The sequence below is a fragment of the Mobula hypostoma genome, chromosome 6, assembly GCF_963921235.1.
Source record: "Mobula hypostoma chromosome 6, sMobHyp1.1, whole genome shotgun sequence".
NCBI classification, from domain to species: domain Eukaryota; kingdom Metazoa; phylum Chordata; class Chondrichthyes; order Myliobatiformes; family Myliobatidae; genus Mobula; species Mobula hypostoma.
The window spans coordinates 165,911,241-165,935,756 of record NC_086102.1 but is presented as its reverse complement, the minus strand read 5'-3'; the positions used below and the strand labels follow the sequence as shown (position 1 = coordinate 165,935,756).

The 24,516-nt window shown below is 39.5% G+C and overlaps 1 protein-coding gene across 4 annotated transcripts in view; it reads left to right on the top strand.

Annotated features, from left to right (window-relative positions):
- Nucleotides 1-24,516, top strand: part of LOC134348579 (mitogen-activated protein kinase kinase kinase 20-like) — a 125,244-nt gene that overhangs the window by 63,383 nt on the left and 37,345 nt on the right. For 3 of the 4 annotated variants that reach the window (XM_063052170.1, XM_063052171.1, XM_063052169.1), the window contains 2 exons: nucleotides 83-218; nucleotides 2,210-3,030. In XM_063052170.1, the coding sequence (XP_062908240.1) occupies nucleotides 83-218; nucleotides 2,210-2,530 (457 nt within the window). In that variant the 3' untranslated portion in view covers nucleotides 2,531-3,030. Of the gene's footprint in view, nucleotides 1-82; nucleotides 219-2,209; nucleotides 3,031-14,141; nucleotides 14,187-15,306; nucleotides 15,338-15,424; nucleotides 15,565-16,715; nucleotides 16,779-20,172; nucleotides 20,266-24,516 lie in introns of those variants that run through there. The other variant, XM_063052173.1, reaches the window with a different exon arrangement.

The window sequence follows — 24,516 nt, the reverse complement described above, 5'->3', positions numbered from 1 at the left end:
TTTAAAAAATGGGTGATCTCCCATATGTGGGAATCTGGAACAAATTGTATCTGTTAGTGACTAGTAAGATTGTCTTCGACAGATGTGAAATTGAGGCTACTTTGGAAAGGCTAAAGAAACTGGAACGTGATCTGAGCACAAAAGAACAAGAGTTGAAGGAACGAGAAAGACGCTTGAAAATGTGGGAGCAAAACCTGCTGGAACAATCCAGTGCTCCGGTAAGTGTCCGACCTTATTACTGTATTTGGACTTCAGTTTACAGACTTCGAAATATTAATACTAAAATTATTCTTTTATATTTAACTGTGATTAAAAAAGATCACTTAATCATCAACTGAAACATCTAAACAAAACTCCAGCTCTTCATTTGTCGTTCTGCATGTAAGAAGGGTAATCTATCATTTAAAAAACAACAAGATTTTTAGGTTTGTTGCGGAACATTATGACTTCATTACTATGGAAGCTTTGTGCCGACTGCTTTGCCGTACAGATTACAGACTTCTTCAGATCATCTACTACCTACATAACTTTCTGTACTTGAGGGAAAATCTAATTATATCGAGATTTATTTGTTTAGTGATGTAGTGTGGAGAAAGCCCATCCATCCCTTCGAGCTACACCGTCCCAGGAACCCCCAACAAACATGATTAACCCTAACCTAATCACAGAATAATTTACAATGACCAGTTAACCTACCCGGTAAGTCTTTGGACTGAGGGAGGAAACCGGAGGACCTGGAGAAAACTCGCACATTCCACGGGGAGGATGGCACCAGAATTGAACTCCGGACTCCGGAATGTTCTGAGCTGTAATAGCGTCACAGTAACTGCTTCAGTGGTGCCCGAGATTTGCCCATAATACAAAATATATTTGGGTAAACTGAGTTAGCTTTTTGTTCATTTTTTAGATTTTGAAGAAACCCAACTATACAGAGTGTTGGTTTCAAAATTTTGATATATTTCAGAAAGTTGTTCCCTTTTATGACTGTCACAAGTTGTGACTTCACTATCTTTGTACATATTTTTCAGCTTTTCTATAGAAGGGATCATTGCTATAACATAAGGAGCTCTCTCCTGAAAGCTACTGTTAGGAGATAAAGGTCACTGTGTCATAGAACATAGAATAGTACAGCATAGTACAGGCCCTTTGGCCCACAATGTTGTGCCGACCCTCAAACCCTGCCTCCCATATAAGCCCCCACCTTAAGTTCCTTCATATACCTGTCTAGTAGTCTCTTAAACTTCACTAGTGTACCTGCCTCCACCACTGACTCAGGCAGTGCATTCCACGCACCAACCACTCTCTGAGTAAAAAACCTTCCTCTAATATCACCCTTGAACTTCCCACCCCTTACCTTAAAGCCATGTCCTCTTGTATTGAGCAGTGGTGCCCTGGGGAAGAGGCGCTTGCTATCCACTCTATCTATTCCTCTTATTATCTTGTACACCTCTATCATGTCTCCTCTCATCCTCCTCCTCTCAAAAGAGTAAAGCCCTAGCTCCCTTAATCTCTGATCATAAGGCATACTCTCTAAACCAGATAGCATCCTGGTAAATCTCCTCTGTACCCTTTCCAATGCTTCCACATCCTTCCTATAGTAAGGCGACCAGATCTGGACACAGTACTCCAAGTGTGACCTAACCAGAGTTTTATAGAGCTGCATCATTACATCGCGACTCTTAAACTCTATCCCTCGACTTATGAAAGCTAACACCTCATAAGCTTTCTTAACTACCCTATCCACCTGTGAGGCAACTTTCAGCAATCTGTGTCACATGTACATGTATTTAATAGCAATGAAGGACTTCTTTGCATAGTTTCATTTTAGTATCTAGTTAATAAAATGAACTATTCAAGAGTAGGTAAAGAAAAATCCAAAAGAAATAAGAGAAAGTTACTTTTTGTAATTAAAAAAAATATGAATTAACTTTCCTGCTACAAAACAATAAAAATAAGTTTTCAGGAGCACAAGATTGAAAGGTTGTATGCAGTTAAAAGTTCAATTCTCTTGATAAAACTCCCTATGTATTGTCTGGCTGGTAGTACTGTCCATGCTGCATGGAGTGGAACTTCATTGAAATGTTTGGTAAGTAAAAATGGAGTAGTAAAGCATGTCAATTTTTTGTGCCATCTAGATTTCTCCATTACTGATATTTAGCCTTATTTTGCTTTTATGTTCATCTGTGGTCTTTCTTCTTTCTTTACTCAGCCTTTCTTACCTATTCATGCAAAGTTTTCTGAAGAGTCTTTCTATGAGTCTAAGACAGAGGAGTCAAACAGTTCTGAGATGTCATGTCAGATCACAGCTACGAGTAACGGGGAGGTAGATGGCATGAATGAAAGTCTGCACCAAATGATGAAAGGTTTTGACAGTATCCTGCCTGTGAACCTAGCAGGACCTGTCATGCAGTCTGGGATTCAGATAAATATGCAAGCAAAACAGAATTCATCCAAATCTACCTCTGTAAGGAGAGGGAAAAAAATTAACATGACAATGGATTTTGGTCATTGGTTACATGATAGCGATTAAATCTAAATATCAGAGCTTATATGAGTTACAAAAGCAACAAAAATGTTAAAACTAGTAAATCTTTTCTTCATTTTCTGCAACGAATCAAAGCTGTTCAAAGTTTTTAATATTCCTAGAGCAGTGCTTAATGCTGTAAGCTTTGTAGTTTTGTTCCAAGTGGTATTTGTATGCATGACAAAGATTGAAGCATTGTTATTTCCTGACATTATCAACCGAAATTCTGAGGAACTGCAACCTTTAATGGAAAAAAAAGTATAAAAATTTAAATTTTGAATGTGGAAAGTAAAATATGTGAACATTTCAATTTTCATTACTAAACACATTTTTATAACAGATCAGAAATCTATTTATACAACTTTTGAGATTATTAACATTATTAATGGCTGTTTTGATGTAAACTGCTTTTCCTTGTTGACTTTCACTTATTTTCTATTTCTTCTTTTTCAATAAACTTGACGTAGTAGCATATGTACTTTTGTCTGTGTTCTCTTTCCTTTCTGTACAAACTGGGGGGAATAAAGGCTCCCTTCCTAAATTGTGTTGCTGTTTCTGTTTACTGTTCCATGCTTTAGAACAGTTGCTTAGTTCCAAATTCTCCTCCAACTAGAGATGAAGTGCATTCTAAGCTCAGTTGGTGGGAAATATCTCAGCATTCTATCTTTGCTGGATAGATCAATTTCCGGGACTCCACACAGCAAAAAACTTTACCGTCAAATGTGGGCATTAATCGCACAGTATAGTAATGACTGCACATTTTGCTTATCAAATTTGTTTTAAGGGACATTTCCCAAATTTTAGACATGGAGTAGAACGCATGTCCACCTGCTAAGTTGTTTAACTCTAGTCTCCCAAAATAAATTTCTTCCTGGGTGTTTAATAGGTTAGAATTTCAACCTCAGTTGAAACTTTGTCCTCCAGATCACGGGATACATCTCAACTGCTTTGGTATGAAGGACCCAATGACTGCTTCACATTAATTTTTTTTTCCTAATCACTAATTAAATTCAACAGTTTCCTGAAATTATTAATTGGTGATATTTCTTCTCATCCGCATATTGAATGTCAAATGCATGACAATCTGATAATTACTATCCAGATAACAATTATGTAATATAGACTTTTGAAAAATGTCTTTGTCCTAGTGATAAACACAACCTGAAATAAACAAAACTTACTTTATACTTACACTACTTGTCAAAATTTACCTGCCACAGCTACTCAATGTCACAAGACGGAGATTAATTGGATTCATTTACTGCTTATATCTTCAAGTGGGTTTATAAGTGTATATGTCATTACCTATGGTTCCATGTTCCTTTTTGTTTTATTTCTGAAACATCTTCCTGCGTTTATGATAGCCCGAACCGAGTGGAGATATCACTGAGTTCAAGCTGAATGCTGCAAGTAAAAACTCTCTGTGCTATCAGACAGCTTTTAGGAGAAAATTAAGCCAGGATTGGTTTGGAGCAATAAATGAGCAATTAGAGATTTGCGACCAACACTGCAAGAAACTGCAGAGAATATAAAAGGGGGATCAAAATGAGTAACGTGAGCATTGGTTTCTCCACATTGGTCATTCTGCAAAGTGATTCAAAACCTCATTGAATCTTTTCTTTTTGAATATTAAAGATTTTCCATTTATATTAAGTGAAAAGGAATTAGTTTGGTTTCATTTTTGAAGAAAGGAGCTGCTCAGATCTCTAATATTTACTATTCCTGATCACCTTGGTAGCCTTTCTGTACAAACTTAATTGGATTCATTTACTGCTTATATCTTCAAGTGGGTTTATAAGTGTATATGTCATTACCTATGGTTCCATGTTCCTTTTTGTTTTATTTCTGAAACATCTTCCTGCGTTTATGATAGCCCGAACCGAGTGGAGATATCACTGAGTTACGGAACTGGAGCTGCAGCTCGATGACCTTCGTCTGGTCAGGGAGAGCGAGGAGGTGATAGAGAGGAGTGGAAGGCAGGTGGTCACGCCGGGGCCACGGGAGGCAGACAAGTGGGTCACGGTTAGGAGAGGGAAGGGGAAAAGGCAGGTGATGAGGAGTACCCCGGCGGCTGTGCCCCTTAACAACAGGTACTCCTGTTTGAGTACTGTTGGGGGGGACAGCTTACCCGGGGGAAGCGACAGTGGCCCTGCCTCCGGCACAGAGTCTGGCCCTGTAGCTCAGAAGGGTAGGGCAAGGAAGAGGAGGGCAGTTGTGATAGGGGACTCGATAGTAAGGGGGTCAGATAGGCGATTCTGTGGACGCAGTCCAGAGACTCGGATGGTAGTTTGCCTCCCTGGTGCCAGGGTCCGGGATATTTCTGATCGTGTCCAAGATATCCTGAAGTGGGAGGGTGAAGAGCCAGAGGTCCTGGTACATATAGGTACCAATGACATAGGTAGGAAAAGGGATGAGGTCCTGAAAGAAGAATATAGGGAGCTAGGAAGGGAGTTGAGAAAAAGGACCGCAAAGGTAGTAATCTCGGGATTACTGCCTGTGCCACGCGACAGTGAGAGTAGGAATGCGATGAGGTGGAGGATAAATGCGTGGCTGAGGGATTGGAGCAGGGGGCAGGGATTCAAGTTTTTGGATCATTGGGACCTCTTTTGGCGTAGGTGTGACCTGTACAAAAAGGACGGGTTACACTTAAATCCTAGGGGGACCAATATCCTGGCAGGGAGATTAGCGGGGGCTACTGAGGTGACTTTAAACTAGAATGGTTGGGGGGTGGGAATCAAATTAAAGCGGCTAGGTGTGAGGAGGTTAGTTCACAACAGAGGGATGGGAACCAGTGCAGAGAGACAGAGGAGTGTAAAGTGAGTGTAGAAGCAAAAAGTACAAAGGGGAAAAGTAAAAGTGGCAGGCCGACAAATCCAGGGCAAGCATTAAAAAGGGCTAAGAGAGTTGTAAAAGAGCGCCTGAAGGCTTTATGTGTCAATGCAAGGAGCATTCGTAATAAGGTGGATGAATTGAAAGTGCAGATTGTTATTAATGATTATGATATAGTTGGGATCACAGAGACATGGCTCCAGGGTGACCAGGGATGGGAGCTCAACGTTCAGGGATATTCAATATTCAGGAGGGATAGACACGAAGGAAGGGGAGGTGGGGTGGCGTTGCTGGTTAAAAAAGAGATTAACGCAATAGAAAGGAAGGACATAAGCCGGGAAGATGTGGAATCGATATGGGTAGAGCTGCGTAACACTAAGGGGCCAAAGACGCTGCTGGGAGTTGTGTACAGGCCACCTAACAGTAGTAGTGAGGTCGGAGATGGTATTAAACAGGAAATTAGAAATGTGTGCAATAAAGGAACAGCAGTTATAATGGGTGACTTCAATCTACATGTAGACTGGGTGAACCAAATTGGTAAAGGTGCTGAGGAAGAGGATTTCTTGGAATGTATGCGGGATGGTTTTTTGAACCAACATGTCGAGGAACCGACTAGAGAGCAGGCTATTCTGGACTGGGTTTTGAGCAATGAGGAAGGGTTAATTAGCGATCTTGTCGTGAGAGGCCCCTTGGGTAAGAGTGACCATAATATGGTGGAATTCTTCATTAACATGGAGAGTGACGTAGTTAATTCAGAAACAAAGGTTCTGAACTTAAAGAGGGGTAACTTTGAAGGTATGAGACATGAATTAGCTAAGATAGACTGGCAAATGACACTTCAAGGATTGACGGTGGATATGCAATGGCAGGCATTTAAAGGTTGCATGGATGAACTACAACAATTGTTCATCCCAGTTTGGCAAAAGAATAAATCAAGGAAGGTAGTGCACCCGTGGCTGACAAGAGAAATTAGGGATAGTATCAATTCCAAAGAAGTAGCATACAAATTAGCCAGAGAAAGTGGCTCACCTGAGGACTGGGAGAAATTCAGAGTTCAGCAGAGGAGGACAAAGGGCTTAATTAGGAAGGGGAAAAAAGATTATGAGAGAAAACTGGCAGAGAACATAAAAACGGACTGTAAAAGCTTTTATAGATATGTAAAAAGGAAAAGACTGATAAAGACAAATGTAGGTCCCCTGCAAACAGAAACAGGTGAATTGATTATGGGGAGCAAGGACATGGCAGACCAATTGAATAATTACTTTGGTTCTGTCTTCACTAAGGAGGACATAAATAATCTTCCAGAAATAGTAAGGGACAGAGGGTCCAGTGAGATGGAGGAACTGAGCGAAATACATGTTAGTAGGGAAGTGGTGTTAGGTAAATTGAAGGGATTGAAGGCAGATAAATCCCCAGGGCCAGATGGTCTGCATCCCAGAGTGCTTAAGGAAGTGGCCCAAGAAATAGTGGATGCATTAGTGATAATTTTTCAAAACTCGTTAGATTCTGGACTAGTTCCTGAGGATTGGAGGGTGGCTAATGTAACCCCACTTTTTAAAAAAGGAGGGAGAGAGAAACCGGGGAATTATAGGCCGGTTAGCCTAACGTCGGTGGTGGGGAAACTGCTGGAGTCAGTTATCAAGGATGTGATAACAGCACATTTGGAAAGCGGTGAAATGATCGGACAAAGTCAGCATGGATTTGTGAAAGGAAAATCATGTCTGACGAATCTCATAGAATTTTTTGAGGATGTAACTAGTAGAGTGGATAGGGGAGAACCAGTGGATGTGGTATATTTGGATTTTCAAAAGGCTTTTGACAAGGTCCCACACAGGAGATTAGTGTGCAAACTTAAAGCACATGGTATTGGGGGTAAGGTATTGGTGTGGGTGGAGAATTGGTTAGCAGACAGGAAGCAAAGAGTGGGAATAAACGGGACCTTTTCAGAATGGCAGGCGGTGACTAGTGGGGTACCGCAAGGCTCAGTGCTGGGACCCCAGTTGTTTACAATATATATTAATGACTTGGATGAGGGAATTAAATGCAGCATCTCCAAGTTTGCGGATGACACGAAGCTGGGTGGCAGTGTTAGCAGTGAGGAGGATGCTAAGAGGATGCAGGGTGACTTGGATAGGTTGGGTGAGTGGGCAAACTCATGGCAGATGCAATTTAATGTGGATAAATGTGAAGTTATCCACTTTGGTGGCAAAAATAGGAAAACAGATTATTATCTGAATGGTGGCCGATTAGGAAAAGGGGAGGTGCAACGAGACCTGGGTGTCATTATACACCAGTCATTGAAAGTGGGCATGCAGGTACAGCAGGCGGTGAAAAAGGCGAACGGTATGCTGGCATTTATAGCGAGAGGATTCGAGTACAGGAGCAGGGAGGTACTACTGCAGTTGTACAAGGCCTTGGTGAGACCACACCTGGAGTATTGTGTGCAGTTTTGGTCCCCTAATCTGAGGAAAGACATCCTTGCCATAGAGGGAGTACAAAGAAGGTTCACCAGATTGATTCCTGGGATGGCAGGTCTTTCATATGAAGAAAGACTGGATGAACTGGGCTTGTACTCGTTGGAATTTAGAAGATTGAGGGGGGATCTGATTGAAACGTATAAGATCCTAAAGGGATTGGACAGGCTAGATGCGGGAAGATTGTTCCCGATGTTGGGGAGGTCTAGAACGAGGGGTCACAGTTTGAGGATAGAGGGGAAGCCTTTTAGGACCGACGTTAGGAAAAACTTCTTCACACAGAGAGTGGTGAATCTGTGGAATTCTCTGCCACAGCAAACTGTTGAGGCCAGTTCATTAGCTATGTTTAAAAGGAAGTTAGATATGGCCCTTGTGGCTACAGGGGTCACGGGGTATGGAGGGAAGGCTGGGTTCTGAGTTGGATGATCAGCCATGATCATAATAAATGGCGGTGCAGGCTCGAAGGGCCGAATGGCCTACTCCTGCACCTATTTTCTATGTTTCTATGTTTCTAAACCCAGGGGACCTTCTCTTGAAATGTCAAGTTAATTGCTAATTATTTTGATTCAACTGCAATAGAACAAAAGGGTGATGTTGTGAATGATCTGATTGATAAATCTTTAATCCTATTGTTTTATAAACTGCAAGAAGTCCGTATTTATTTTGTAGAGTAATAATTAAAATAAAATTAATCTGACTCCATTTAAGAGGAAAATTAAATTAGCCTTACTATATTCATTACTGCAAAGTATTATGTGCTCTGCATTACATTTATTTAACCATTTTGTTAACAATATTTTTAAAAGTTATTTGTATTATTTCTTTGCTGAGTTTGAGGAACCAACTTATTGTTCAGTTAGTTTTAAAGCAAATTCATCAAAGCTCAGCTACAAACAAGTAAATACTTCAGGTCCATTAGTTAGAATAACTGATTGTCTTCTGTTACCAGAAAAGTTCTTGCTTTAAAAAGTTACATTGGGTCATACCAAGCACTTCAGTAGTCAAGTTCCATCAAAGACTTGAAAGTATCATGTCTTTCACACAGTAATTTGATATTGTGAAAATAGCTTCGAAAAGTTACAGCTTTTCACCATGTTGCCTAGTATTTACAGTGCAAAATAAAATTCTAAATAAATATTTGCTTTGTTCCTGTATCTAAAGATCATAGTATATATACCAGGATCACATTACTAGTCAGGGTTGAATACTTCAGATGTGAGTGCCACCTACTGGAGTTATCACAAATTGCGTGGAATAATCAGTTTCTTTACACTTCAAATTTAACTTGGCTGCTGCTGGTAGTTAAAAGCATTGAATAACTACCTACCAGGTCAGAACATGTCCTGTTCACATTCTGGGCATTAGGGTACCAGGTTGAATTGTCCAACTGATTGAGCCTCACTTTGTTGAAGAAAGGAAAGATCAAGCATGTCGTTCTTCTATCTTTCACTAAATGGCACAGCAGCAACAGTCTGCATTAATATAACAGCTTCAGTGTGAAGCTCCTTCCAGGAGATCAATTACTGGAACAAAACCTGACAAGATTTTAGGGGAGTTTTGGATGCTTGGTAAAGAGGGAGTTTTAGAGGACAGCTTAAAGCAGGAGAAAGAGCAGGAAGATGGTGGTTGAGTGAAGTAAGATGGAATGCATTGCTAGAGGCTCGAGTTCAATGAATGTAGCGTTTCCTGGAACCACAGGGCTTAGAGGCAGGAAAGAGACTTGGAAGTGGAGCTGGTACCTGACTATACAGGCAGATTAGTGCATAGGGGTGGATGGTTCCTGTCCATCCCCCACCCCCAGGTTTATGTGGGTCAATAACAAAGAGAATGAAGGACAAAAGTAAAATTTATCCATCTCAAGCTTGTTTGCTCCCACTTAATGTCATATGTTTGGAGAGTAGATGGACAGAAGTAGTTACAGTAAAAAAGGATCTAGTGCTTTCCCGGCATATATAACAAATAGCCTTTTCTCGGGCTTCCAGCCGGGTACAGGTATCGATTTTAACCAACGTTTTGATTACAAACTCTGCCATCTTCATTAGGCATGATGCCTGGGCATGTCTAGCCAGTGGTATTTATATCCCGATCATCCGTCTCTCGTGATTGGTTCATCCTCATCCAATCAGGTTTCTGTTGTCCCACCTTGCTTACAATTGAACTCCAGTTCTTACTTAGAGCAAATCCTTCGTCTTTGTTAAGATTATACCATCCACAAACCTGTAAGGAAGCTTGAATCACAGCTTACATGGGTTAAAGATGACCTGGGACTCAGGACGGCTGGCGTTTATGGAATTCCCTGTGAATGCAGAGAAGCGTGGCAGAGTTTGTCATTGCAACATTGGTTAAAATTAATATTTGTACCCAGCTGGAAGCCCAAGAAGAGTTTATTAGTTACTGTAAATTCTAAAAATTTAACTCCGTTTTCAGAATATTTTTATAAGTAGCTAAGGCATTTTTCATATAGGTTCATCAAATTTCCCTCTGTGGTTATGGTGACTGTTCATGCTACTTTGCTTATAATAACTTTTATTATTGGTGGTATTAATTAACTAATTCCCATCCCTGTTTCTGAACTGTTTCTACCTGGATGAAGTCCAGGTGTCAGTTCCATCACCAGGTAGAAATGTTGGTTATTGCTGCTTCCCTGCTTGCTGAAATAATGAAGGGCAGAAGGGCAGATAAACATCAACTTGAGTCTTCTCATGGGCTCTGCTGTCTAACCTATTGTAACTTATTATTCCAAATTAGATTCTGCTTTCAGCAGTAGTGTCTTTTGACTAATGAAAGAAAAAATGCTATTTTTAGCGATGAAGTAGAAAACTCTTTAATATTGCCTTTATCAAATAAGGTCACCACAGTGCACTGGGATTGCTCAGCCCTCATTAATTTTGTTTAATCAGAACAAAAAATTTGGGTCTTTCATGGAATGTTGAAGTAGAGCAGATGGCATATTCAATGCCGTTTTCTAGAAAATATTCTACACGTTATCTGGTGTATTATGTTGTGAGTACAGTACCTTGCAAAAGACTCGGGCACATAGAGTACACCTAACTGGAGTACCTAGCTACAGTGCTGTGTTTGTGAAAGTGGAGCGAAGAGTAAAGTTTGTAAATCTGGTGGAAGCAAAGGATGTTGGGAATGGTGAGGGTGGAGCCCCGCACCGCGGGAGGAGAGTCGGACAGGTGGCAGACGAGGGCCGGGACAGGTGGTGGCGTATGTGCTGACACATCCAGCCCTAAGACACCAAGCAAGGTCATCTGATTCCAAGCGATTGGTTTATCAATCATTACAGGGTGTCTCTCTGGTACTTCCTACTCCCTACCCTCTCCCTTTTCCTTTTCCTAACCATGATTCCCTCTCCCTGCCCCCTTCCCACTCTCAGTCCACAATAGAGACCCATATCAGAATCAGATTTATCATTACCCACACATATCATGAAATGGGCTTTTTTTTCTCGTGGCAGTAGTACAGTGCAATACATAAAATTACTACAGTGCTGTGCAAAAGTATTAGGCACCCTAGCTATATAGATGTGCCTAAGACACAGTTCTGTATCTAGAGTACTCTTAGTATATCAAGGTCTTCATTTTCCAGAAATACATAAGTTTATTATTAACAGATGTTTCAGTATTTAAGCGTTTAACTTTAATGTTAAGCTTTTTCAGCTTACTTTAATTAAAGACATAAAAGGTCATAGGAATGCATTAGCCAGTGATTTTGTTTAAAAAAATGCTGCATTATTTACATGTCTGTGGGGTTTAAGTATTTTACGTATGATCTTGGAATGCATTTCTTCCTGGTGAGCTGAAAGTTATCTCATCAATCTTTTCAACACTTGTAAAACTACATTTTTGGCAGGAGAGTGAACTTAGGGGAGCTTTGAGATTGTACTTAAAGTCAGAGGGCTGATGAAACGTTTACACAGTGCAATGGGCAGCACAGCCATATGTGACTCGAACAGTTTTTACCTTTAATGGAAAACAGTCAAATTGTCTTTTTTACAACTTGTACTGTTCCTCATAAGTTCATTAATTTCTCTATTTAAAAAGTTCTGCATGCATTATTTGTTTTTTTTTAAAATCACCAAACATTGATGATAAATGCCATTAAAAAGCAGAAACTATGATTTCCGCGATCTAATTCAGAAAAGACTAGCCCATATAAATATTTATTGTTCGTCTCTACTTCAGCCCTTATAAAGTGAATTACTTTAAATGCAGGCACTTCAGAAATAGTTTTTGTAAAACATTCCACACTTACAAGTCAACATATGGACGTAATAATCAGGATCAGGCCAGTCGCCTGTTTGGGCTGCCCACTGCTCAGTAAGATCACAACTGTTCCAATCCTGGTGTCAACACCACATGCCTGCTTTCTTCCCACATCACTTATTATCCAAGTAACTATCAATATCTGCCTTGAATGTGTTCAGCAATTCTGCCTTCACCACTCTTATGATCCATTCAAGGAAGAAATACCTTCCAACCTCTGTCATAAATGGCTGACTCCTCATTTTGATAAAGACTCCTCATCTTGATACCCCCACTAGGAGATGCCTCCTCTCTTATTCTTCTCATTAATTTTCCTCAGAATCTTGTATTTTTCAATAAACATCTCTTACTCTTCTCGGTGGCTGGACAGAATCACGCTACTGAATCCAACTTGTGTAATTTGCAGCCAGTTTTGCCATTAACGAGTTAGGGGGCTAATTTCCAGTGCCTCTTAGGGTTTAACATCAAAGACAAAATTCTGCAAATGGTGGATATCAGATACGAAAATAAAAAGTTATTGAAAACAGCTTCTGTCAATAGAGAAGCAGTTAAATTTTTAGGATGTCCTTGTATTATTCCTGTTTTTTTGTGTAAATTGATGTAACAATCACTCTATCAAGTACTAGGTTGATTTACAAAAGCACTTCTTCAATTGATTCTGATACTAAAGCTCTAAAGGTATTGGGAGTCAAAATTTATACCTTAAACTTCTGGTAAAATTTTTGCTGAATCTCACTCAGGCGACTTTCTAAATGTAAGCAGGTAAGAATTTTTGTGGTTCAGGTACAGCCATTGTCAAAATCATACTCAATACTATCAATTCTGTCATTGGAGAAAAATGTTGCACCAGAAGTTTTTTTGCTTGGGTGTAGTGAAATATTAAAATCGTAAATACATGTACAGAATTGTTATTGCAATGCTCTGAATTTTAAATTATATTATTCATTGATCTAAAATAGGGAAATTTGGCAAAAAATGTGAACACCAAAGAAGCACAATAAATAACAAATGGATAAGATAGGATTAAAATACAGAGTATATGAAGAAACGTATCAAGTAATGAAAAAATAATGGTTCTAGTGGCTTCAGGTGTGATTTTTTTCAATGCTGGTATTATGGTAAAAGAGAAATTCCTGGTGCAGATGAATCATTGGAGTCGTCCAGCCAAGCAATGTATGTGTATTTATTGTTGGAATAAAACTTATCATTCAGATGTTAACCTGAAATTTAAATGAATGTTTGTCTTTTAAATGTAATGCAATCAGGCGACCATGGTGATAAGTGTGCTGCAAATTGAAAATCCAGTAGGTATTTCTATTTCTATTCATAAGGATTGTGTAACCTTGCTGTTTGGAAAAAGGTGTTGAAAAATTTACTATCTGAGGTGGCCTAGTATCTCTTTTTGATGTAATGTTGCATCCATGCCCGGTATTCGAGTTTCAGGATTGGTGAGGTAATATCCACAATTACTGGTGTTCAGTTCATCTTTACTGTTCCATCTCTGTACCAGACCATTCGTTTCAATTGCTTAAGGATCATGTTGACCACTTGTATTCTACAATCAGCTTCTCTTGCTTTGCAATAAAAAGGGTTGAAAACTACCGTGAAAATCTTCAAACCTCTGCATCTCATTTAAAAGAGGAAGGCATGGTACTGAGAGAGCCGAAAATGGAGGAGCTTCAAGGATGATAAGAAACAAGAGTGCCCTTCATTAGAACGCTTCACAAAATAGACACCAACTGTGTTGCTGAAGTAAACATCCGTGGTGTGAAACTCTATCTTCATAGCTAAATTTAAATATCAAACAGCTGTAGTGGTTTTACACAGTTCATGTAAAGAAAAAACAAAAAAGTGCATCCCAGTTGCAATGCAGTAACCTGATTAATGCTAACAAGGTAACCACACCATGGGGTATACAACCAGGCTATAACAGCAAGCATTGGTTTGTTTAGGTTGTCTGAATAAAATCGCTTCTGTGTGCCATCATAGTCGATTTAATGCCATCGTGATTCTGTAGTAATGTTCATACTTTTTGTTACACAGTTGCTGCCATCCTTAGATATATATTCCTGGACAGAGGAAGATGTGGTAAGCATATGATTCCCCTGTGAAATTAAAGCTGAACAATCGAATAATAAAATACAACATGTTAATAATGAATTTTTCTGCATTTAACACATATGAGGTAAATTACTTTCGTGAGCGAGGCTGATGCACATATATGGTCATTTAAGTGAAATGGCTTCTGCAGCAAACTGCGAGTACAGTGGAAGAGATACCATTTTGGGGGGAAGATAGCTTTAGATAACGCCTCACAGTGTTTTTCATTTTCACTTTCAGTCATAATTAGCAAAACAATTCTAAAATAACATCAGTTTTTAAAAAAGCAGCTATATTTGAGTAACCTTAATCCAAAATTTCTTGGAAATAATGAGTCACTCATGCAATGCCTCACCAGATCCCACCCCCGTTCCACCCCATAGGGTGAGCGTTTAGGGTGATCAGGAGATAAAGGTGTAAGAACTGGCTCCCATTGAATTTGTAAGGCCTGGTGATGGTTAAAAAAAAACAAGCTGTAGGAAGACTTCACCTCATTAGGATTAGTTCAGATGGAGGGTTTTGGCCTAGTACATCAACTATCCGTTTTCCTCTGCAGTTGCTACCTTACCTGCTGAGGCCCTTCAGCAGCTCATTCCTTTTTGCACCGGCAGGCTCTTGTGTCTCCATAAATGGCAATCTCTGCTCACGCAAATGCATTGTGTACACTATCAGAAGTCTGAAAAACTTTGAATTTTGGTGATTTTTTTTCTGAATCTATGAGGAATCCAATATCAGAATTCAGTCATAACAAGAGCAGTGACGAACCCTCGGGAACTCCCGGGCTTCATTTGCAAACAATAGTTCGAACATCCTAAACTTATTGATAATTATATAGGATAAAGCAGACAATTCCACATAGATCTTTTGTCATTTCTCAAGAAAATCTGAGCTACTTTTTTGAACAGGGCTGCACTAAATCATTGTATTTTATGTCATGTGTCTCAGATCGTAATAAATATTTTTGTTAATTAAGCCTTTTCATTGCCTTTAACAATCTTAAAAATACATTCATTATTTCTGATTGCAATACTTTGGAGGCAAAGTACATTGAATATTATTCTTTACCCTCCATCTTATTATAATCATTGTCCTTATTTCTCTCTTACAGTACTTCTGGGTACAGCAATTGTTAGATAAAGGTAATAAAGATTGCGATTGATTCTTGGAATTCTGGAAATTCCATTGACTTGCAGATATGATGTATTTCTGTAACTTTGTGCGAATAGGTGACGCAGACTGTGAAATGAAAGGCTATGCAGAACTGTTCAGAAATCACCACATAACTGGCCGAAGGTTGCTCTTGTTGAAAGATCAAGATTTGAAAGACATAGGAATCCAGTCCAAAGGACATATCATTCATTTAAAGGTATGAAGGAAAAAAACTTCAAGAGGTGCTTTAGAAACCTGAGCTGTTGTATACTGGGGTTGTATACACTGGAATTTAGAAGGATGAGAGGGGATCTGATTGAAACATATAAGATTATTAAGGGATTGGACACGCTAGAGGCAGGAAACATGTTCCCGATGTTGGGGGAGTCCAGAACCAGAGGCCACAGTTTAAGAATAAGCGGTAGACCATTTAGAACGGAGTTGAGGAAAAACTTCTTCACACAGAGGGTTGTGATTCTGTGGAATGCTGTGCCTCAGAAGGCAGTGGAGGCCAATTCTCTGGATTCTTTCAAGAAAGAGTTAGATAGAGCTCTTAAATATAGTGGAGTGAAGGGATATGGGGAGAAGGCAGGAAAAAGGTACTGATTGTGGATGATGAGCCATGATCACAGTGAATGGTGGTGCTGGCTCAAAGGGCTGAATGGCCTACTCCTGCACCTATTGTCTGTTTTCTATTGTTAGAATTTTGATTTGTGTTGGTGAAATTTTGCATGCAGCATGGTTCTAGGAAACAAGCTTTCTATTTTCATGTCCAGTGCCACTAAGCACCCTCGAGTATTTTCATTTTTTATTAAGCATACCAGTTATTACTTAATAAATTTATGATGATCTATTCAAGTTTATTTATGCTTATTTATGTAATATCTTTTCAAGAATGTTTTGAAAATGTTCTATTCTTCCATGAGATGTGATATTATTTTCGAGATATATGAAATTCATTGCTTTTGATTTTGCTCCTTTTGATGAATGACAATAAAACTCCTTCTTCTTAACAGAGAAGTAAGCTCCTCTAGTTTTGTGTTAGGACAAATCAATAAAATTTTGAAACTTAAAAGGAATATATTAGTATCAAGGTGAATGATGAATTTTGCTGGAGATGCATATGCATTATCTGACGGATTGCCAGAATAGACCTGTAGGGCTGAATGGCCTACGACTGTTCAAATGTATAATAAAGCAAAAGCAAAATTAAGAAAATAGATATTTTGTTTTAAATCTAAAGAAGGATAAGTAGCTCCATTTGTCAGTCTAAAATAGTTCCCAGAAAATTGATGAAGTGTTGATGGAAGTTAGTGAAAAGATGGAAAGGATTGCCTGCTGTTAACAAGCCCATGTCTTCCCTTTCAGACTGAAATTGAAAAACTGACCCTTGACTACTTGAACCTTTTTCACTTTCCTCCTTTAATTAAGGTAGGTAAAGAAAAAAATAACATCGTTTTAAACCAGATCACATACAGTGCACTGTATTTTAAGCACCTTGTTAATTTTTTGTTCGGAGCTTGTAGTTCTTGATGCATTTATGATTCTGTTTCTAGCTACTTGCTTAGAAAGTAAAACAGACCAGTGAGTTTAAATATTAATGAGATGCAAAGATTTGTAGAAAACTTATCACAACATGTATATCATGGATCTATTAAGCACCTGCTGAGAATCAAAAATATATTTTGAATTATTTGCTCTAAACTGTAAAGATTTTTATACTTTGTACAAAGTCCTGTTGATTGCTGGTTCAGGTAGGTCAGAGAATGCATCACCTATAGTTTAAGTTTTGTAAAAACACTATAATCCTGACCACAAAATCAGCAAGCAGTGAAATAAGCTGATTATGCTATTTCTGTTGGACAGAATTATAGGCTACAACTGGCAATCCTTTTTACTGAGGTTCAGTTATTTCTCAGCACTTGTTGTGCCAGACTCAGCTATGGTTTATGACATCTCACGCATTACTCCACTGATCAAATAGTAATTGCATTTAATCTAATAGCTTCCTTTAAAATATTTCATAGTTGAAATGCTTTGTATTAAGTGGTAATTCCTTCTTGGTCATCTGGGCCTTCTGGCTGTAGACAGGTGTAATTTGCTGCTTCCTTCTTTATACTGAGTCATTGTTTTCAATTGAATTGGCAATAGGTTTACTTCTTGGACGTTGTCCCGCCAGATTAAAAAAGGAGAAATCAATGCAGATGGTCAAAACATAATCACAGTGCATTGTTCAGATTTCCTCTGTGGCCTCCCGTCAGAAGGGATTTTATTGGGAAATCATCTCTCGGGGATCTACTAAAAGCAAACAAGACCATTATAAACAAAGAATTGACTTAAAATTTTTAGGAACAAATCAGGATACAAGCATAAGGTTGAATGTTCAAAGTACATTTATAATCAAAGTATGTATACATTATATAACCGTGGCTGCCAGTAAGGAGAGTAATCTCAAGGTTGTTTAATGTATATGTAGCGCTTAGTTCTATCGGCTCTTTATCTCGGGGAAACCCCGTCCGCTCGCCAAACTGTGCCTCTTGGTTGCATCGTTGCTGTGTAATGCCACCTGGTACAACCTCACGCATCAAATATCAGACAGCATACAATGTACACTTTACAGATTGCACTTTATAAATCTTACTGGGACTATTAGATTAATGGAGATACAATTTAAAGGAGAAAGAAAAAAGCACCAGACTTATCAAAGTTCAACTTCTCCATGCACTCAAGTTGGAGCTCAAATAACGGGGTCTTCTCTTCACCCTGCGATCCCCTCCGACTCGCCGCTCAGGACCAACAACAGTGGTCAACCAGAGCGCTTCCAGCACATCCTTCTTCTCCCGAGTCTCCTCCTGAAAACCCCGCCAAACCACACGGTTCCCAGCCATATGAGACACCCATAAAAAGAATAACATGGACACCCATTGGTTATTCCCTCCCTTATCAATAATATAACCCAAACAAGCTGCTAGAAAAAGAACCACTGTCTCAGCAGTTAACATTATAGAGAAGCCATTTTAATTAGCCTACGCAGTAACATAAAAGAAGAAACCCCTCACATATACACACTTTGATAATGTACTTTGAACTCTTTGCTTGTGTCCTGATTTGTTCCTAAAATTTTAAAGTCAATTTCCTGTTTTTAACAGTCTTGTTTGCTTTTAGTAGATTCCCTAGAGATAATTTTCCAATAATATCCCTTCTGATGGGAGGCAACAGCAGAAATTCCATGAAGCATTAAGAAATAAAAGAAAACTCATTCATTCTCAGGGTCCGTTACTCTGGAAATTGTTTATGGTCTCTAAAGACTAGGATTAATACATACCTATCTCAATTATATTAGTAGCTAAATGGCGCTACATTTATTACCTGATGCTACAGGAATAAATTCAATGTCAGTTTTCTTGCTAGTTCATGAAACTAGCAGAATATACTTTATTATCTGTGAGGCACTTGAACTGTTCTCTGACATTGGATTCTTTCTGGAGGGCCAACTACTTACAGTTTCCCTGCAGGCACGCTGGGAAATCTGCCCACTGAGCAGGTTCAATAAATCCATTCATTTCAGTAGTGAAGAATGGCACTACTGTGCTGGGAGATGGGCAAGTTTCTGGCAACTTACATTGTTTTAAATTAATTGATTTATGTGTATTATTAATTTAAGTGCAAATATTTTTGTATTTTGGTGCTTAAATTGTTTATCTATTTTTAATATTTTATATGTTTTAATAGTTCTATTTTAATATGAATACCTGTGAATATCAAAGACAACCAAAGTGTTTTGATAGTACTGAATCGAGTGAACCTGGGATGTGTTGCATCTGACTGTCAGAGCTGTGCAAAGCCTTTCTGATTAGGAACCAGCTTTGGGGACAAGTTACTGTTGCAAAGGACCCACTATATCTTAGGATTTGCGTTTGTAATGGTTGATAATTGAAATCTCTGCCTGTTGTATCAGAACCTGATCCACTTGTGTTTTATCACAGCTTTATATGCTGGTGAGTAGGGAAAATAAATGTTTCTCACTGGCTATTCTTTACACTGATTAGGGTTTGACAATATTGGCCTAAGCTATGTAAATTACTCATAGACCAAATTGATCCAAGAATCCAGAATTGATTTAGAACTTAAAGGGTCATTTTTTTTTATCACAGACACCTGATTCAGTTGAATTAAAACACAAATCTGTCAATCTGAACTCAGTCACAAACAAGAGAAAATCTGCAGATGCTGGAAATCCAAGTAACACGCACAAAATGCTGAAGGAACTCAGTAGGCCAGGCAGCATCTATGGAAAATAGTACTGCCAAAGGGTCTCGGCCTGAAACGTCGACTGTTTACTCTTTTCCATAGATGCTGCCTGACCTGCAGAGTTCCTCCAGCATTTTGAGTGTGTGTTAATCTCAGCTCAATGTTATGTTCTCTAAACAAATACTTAGCACGGTTCAGTGGGTACTGTTTCCTGCACCAAGTCATTCTTCTGGAGGATTTCACAATGTTGAACTCACTTTGTCTCTTTTGTCTTTACTTTCCATATCACCTTCAAGTTTTAAAATCAATTATTAGCATTGCATAATCACTATGGTCTGAATTTTGTTCCTTACTTTCCATCCTGGTGTCACACGGATATTTATGAATTGACTCTTTTAAAATAAAAGCAAGACTCCTTCCTCACACTGTAAAAATATTAACTCTTAAAGATGTTGCACTTTACAAATCTTATTGCTCGTACCCCTTTGTGTTTCACTGTGCACACGTTGTACTATAATTAGCAATATTTTGGTTGCAAAGACAAATATAAATCACTGAACAATTTTTTTTGAAGGGAGATGATTCTGAAGAAGATGATTTTGGAGAAAAGATACTGAGCCTTGACCTGCTCTTTGGTTATCATTTAAAGCCGGGGAAAGGATTTCAGGTAAATGACATCTGAATGCCTTTTACATCTCAGTGCTCTGGCATTTATATTAGTACTATATAATGCATGAGTGATGCTAGAAGCCTTTGCCAGCATTAAGTCCTTCCAGCACCTTGATAAATTTTCACATAGACTTTACCCCCAGTAGAAGATTTGCGGTTGCTGAGATCACCAGTCTGATCAAGCCTACCAACAGCTTGATCAGTGGCAGTTCTCAGAAGATGAGTTCTGTGTTACATTGCTGGAGCAAATTAGGCAGCGATGTCATCAGATGACTAAGGCTAATTCTCTACTGTAAGATGAAAGGTTTGGTTATATATGGTTACTTTTGTGCAATTGGCCTTTTGGAAAGAGTGGAAGATCTAGCAGTGTCTACAGCCTATAGGATTTGCACTCAAAACATTGTCCTAATCACAACCAAGCCACATGTGGCTCTTCTGATGTGCACCCCGCAGCTCTTCAAGACCTCTAATTTCTATATTAGAATATGAAATTTTATTATCATACACTATAGTAATTATACTCTGTTCACCATCATACATTGCTAACGCTAAGACGCCAACTAGAATACCAATTAGAATTCTTTGAACAATCGCATGCATTCCTCTTTTGACCTTCGTACCCCCACTGTGGCTGTGAAACTAAGCATGATGAAAGCACCAAATCAAATGAAAGTACAAAGATGAATACAGATCTTTTAAGAGAGGGATGGGAACATGATTTCTTCTTTGTGCCCAGTAGTGGAGATAAATACAGCTGCCCAATCTGTAACAATTTGATTGCCCATTGAAAAATATCAAAGATTAAAAGCCACAGGCGAAATAATCTTGCCCTCCAATACACAAAAGAGTCCTTTTAAATTGCTGTCTCAAGCATAGAACCCAGCTTCACAGAGCGTGTGTCTCAATAGGATATCCATACATCATATTGTCAACAGAGGTAATTAACGATATTACAATAGATAAGTTAGTTAAATTTAGTTTATATTGCATTGAAATTTTATTTGGTGAAAAACTTAGAGGTTCTTTCCACATCTACAGTTGTATGTGTGTGTTTGGTGGGGTGATGCATAGAACATGCAATAACCATGTGGCTCTTTTGGTTAAAGGTGATTGTGAACGTTGCTCTGTGAGTACAACTGCATTAACTGCACGTTGGCTGTGGGTCACCGATGTAGTACCAGGCTAGGCTTTTACAGCACCCATGAAACTAGTTTCAATGCAAAGGAGCAAAGTGCAGAGTAGATTCCAGGCTGGTGCAGGCATGCTGACTTGGACATTTTGCCCTTGTAGGTAATTAATTCATTCTGCTTTCATGATTGGAATCCCAGACTATTTCCAACAATCTTTGCCATAAATTCACAAAAGCCAAACAAACTTTCCCCCGTTACTCTACCAAGTGACCTGACCTGGTATCCCCTCTAACGGTGTTTTTTTTAAGCATGATGCTAGAAACTGGAAGAGAAACAGCATGTCAATTTTGTGGGTTTTTTTCTGCTTTTGGCATGTGGAAGTTGTTCTTGCTATGTTGAGCAGGATGCTTCATGTCCATAGCTTGGTATGAGAAGATGCTTGATGCTCGGGGAGGATGTTGCAAGGTCTGTAATTCATTAAACAGGGTTGCATGATTCATTGTTTCATGAAATTTTTTTTGCATTATCCACTGCTTTCTAAAACACTTTTTTTGTTATTAACTTGTAATATGCTTTGAAGGTCGCTAGTTTTGTTGTGCTGACTTTGAAAGTCCTGGTGGGGTTAGTTAGTCGTGTGGTGTGCCAGAGGGCTGGCAGTATTGTGGTGCAAGCTAGAATTCTCGTGTAGTAGACTGTTGGAAATTGTTACTTTTGTAAGACAATTTACAGCTCAGTGAAGGTTCAGTAGTAGTTTGTGGAACCTTCTGAGTCTCTGGTTTGGGAGTGCTTCAGATTGTTTTACTTTACATTTATGAATTATCTAAAGATTAAGCAGAGCTGCTCTAACTTCAAAGGTTCAAAGGTACAACTTAATGTCAGAGAAATATACATCCTGAAATGCTTTCTCTTTGCAACCATCCATGAAAACAGAGGAGTGCCCCAAAGAATGAATGGCAGTTAAATGTTAGAACCCTGAAGTCCCCCCTGCTCCCCCCCATGTGTAAGCGGCAACAAGTGACGATCCCCCCCCCTCCCCCCACCGGCAAAAAAAAGCATCGACACTGCCACCGAGCACTCAAGCATGAGCAAAACAGCAGCAAAGACACAGACTTGCAGTTACCCCAAAGACTTGGCGTTTCACCCGGTATTCGACATACCACAGGTTCTCTCTCTCCATAGTAAGGGAGAAAGAGGCGTCTCCATTTTCCCAGCAAATGGGAGACATAAAAAACTGCCTTGCAGGTAGTTCTACAGTTTTATACGTAAAAAGTACTGTCGATTTTAGAACGCTGGAACACAAGAAAATGAGAGCAGGATTAGACCGCCATACTTAAGGAAAAGATGGTAACGAATGAGAGGGTAGGTCCACTCAAGGATAAAGGACGGAATTTCTGCTTGGAGTCGGAACAAGTGGCTGAGGTACTAAATGGGTACTTAGTGTTGGTATTTACTGAGGAGGACTTGGAGGGTAATGAAGGTAGAATGGGGCATGCTAATTTGCTTGGGCATTTTAGATTCAGGAGGAAGTACTGTTGGATCTTCTGAAAAGCATTAAGGTAGGTAAGTCCCCAGGACCTGATGGCAGATACCCCAAAATATAGATAGAAGCAAGTGAGGAGATTGATGGGGCTTTGCCAAAGATCTTTGTGCCCTAAGTAGCAACGGGCAAGGTCCCAAAGGACTGGAAATTAGCAAATGAAAGGAAAGCAAAGGGAAAGGAAATAGGACTAATTCAGGTAATTATAGGCTAATGAACCTCACATTAGTAGTAAGGAAGCTATTGGAGAGGAGACTGAGGGATAGGATTTATACAGATCTGGAAAGCCATGCCCTGCTGAATAGAGTCAGCATGGCTTTGTGCAGGGCAGGTCATGCCTTACAAACTTGATTGAGCGTTTCAAGGAGGTGACAGAGGAGCTTGATGAAGGTAAGGCACTGGATGTTATTTGCAAGGACTTTAGAAAGATGTTTGATGGGACTGCTCATGGTAGGTCGATTCAGAAGATTTATGGGGTGCAGGGTGAATTGCAAGACTGGATCAGAACTGATTTGCCCGTAGAAGACAGAGAGAAGGAATAGGAGGCTGTTATTCTGACTGGAGGTCCATGATTAGTGGTGTACCACAAGGATTGGTGCCGGGATCTCAGTCTTTTGCGATATATATCAAGGATTTGAAAGGAAATGTCGATGGGTCGATTAGCAAGTTTGCAAATGACATCAAGATTGGTGGAACTGTAGACAGTATAAAGGACCACCAGTGAATATGGTGGGATATAGATCACTCACAGATCTGGGCAGGAAGTGGCTGATGGAATTTAATCTGGGCAAGTGTGTGATGTTGTGCTTTGGGAGGTCAAGTGAAAGGAAAAAGCATACAGTTAATGATAGATCCCTTAACAGCATTGAGTTACAAAGGGATCTTGTGGTTCCAGGTCCAAAGTTCACTGTGCTTGGCTACGCAAGTGGATAAGGTGATAAAGAAGGTGTGTTGTGTGCTTGACTTCGTTGATCAGGGTGTTGAGTACAAGAGTAAGGATGTCATGCTGTGTGCTATATTTAAATTCCGTCAGACTACACTTGGAATACTTTGTGGAGTTCTGGCCACCTACTATAGGAAGGATGTGGAGATTCTGAAGAGGGTGCAGAGGAGGTTCACCAGGTTGCTGCCTGATTTAGAGGGTATGAGCTATAAGGACAGGTTGGATAAACTTGGGTTGTTCTCCCTGGAGTGTTGGAGGCTGATAGAGGTTTTTTTTTAAATTATGAGAGGTTGGGCGGCATGGTCGTGTAGCTGTTGGTGTAACTCTTCACAGCAAGCAACTGGTTCAATTCCCTGTCCCGTCTGTATGGAGTTTGTACATTCTCCCTGGGTTTCCTCTGGGTGCTCCGGTTTCCTCCCACATTCCAAAAAGAAACAGGTTTGTGGGTTAATTGGGTGGATCGGGTTTGTTGGGTGGAGGTTTATGGGTTAATTGGGTGGATGGGTTCGTTGGGTGGAGGTTTGTGGGTTAATTGGGTGGAGGTTTGTGGGTTAATTGGGTGGAGGGGTTAGTTGGGTGGAGGTTTGTGGGTTAATTGGGTGGAGGGGTTCGTTGGGTGGAATTTGTGGGTTAATTGGG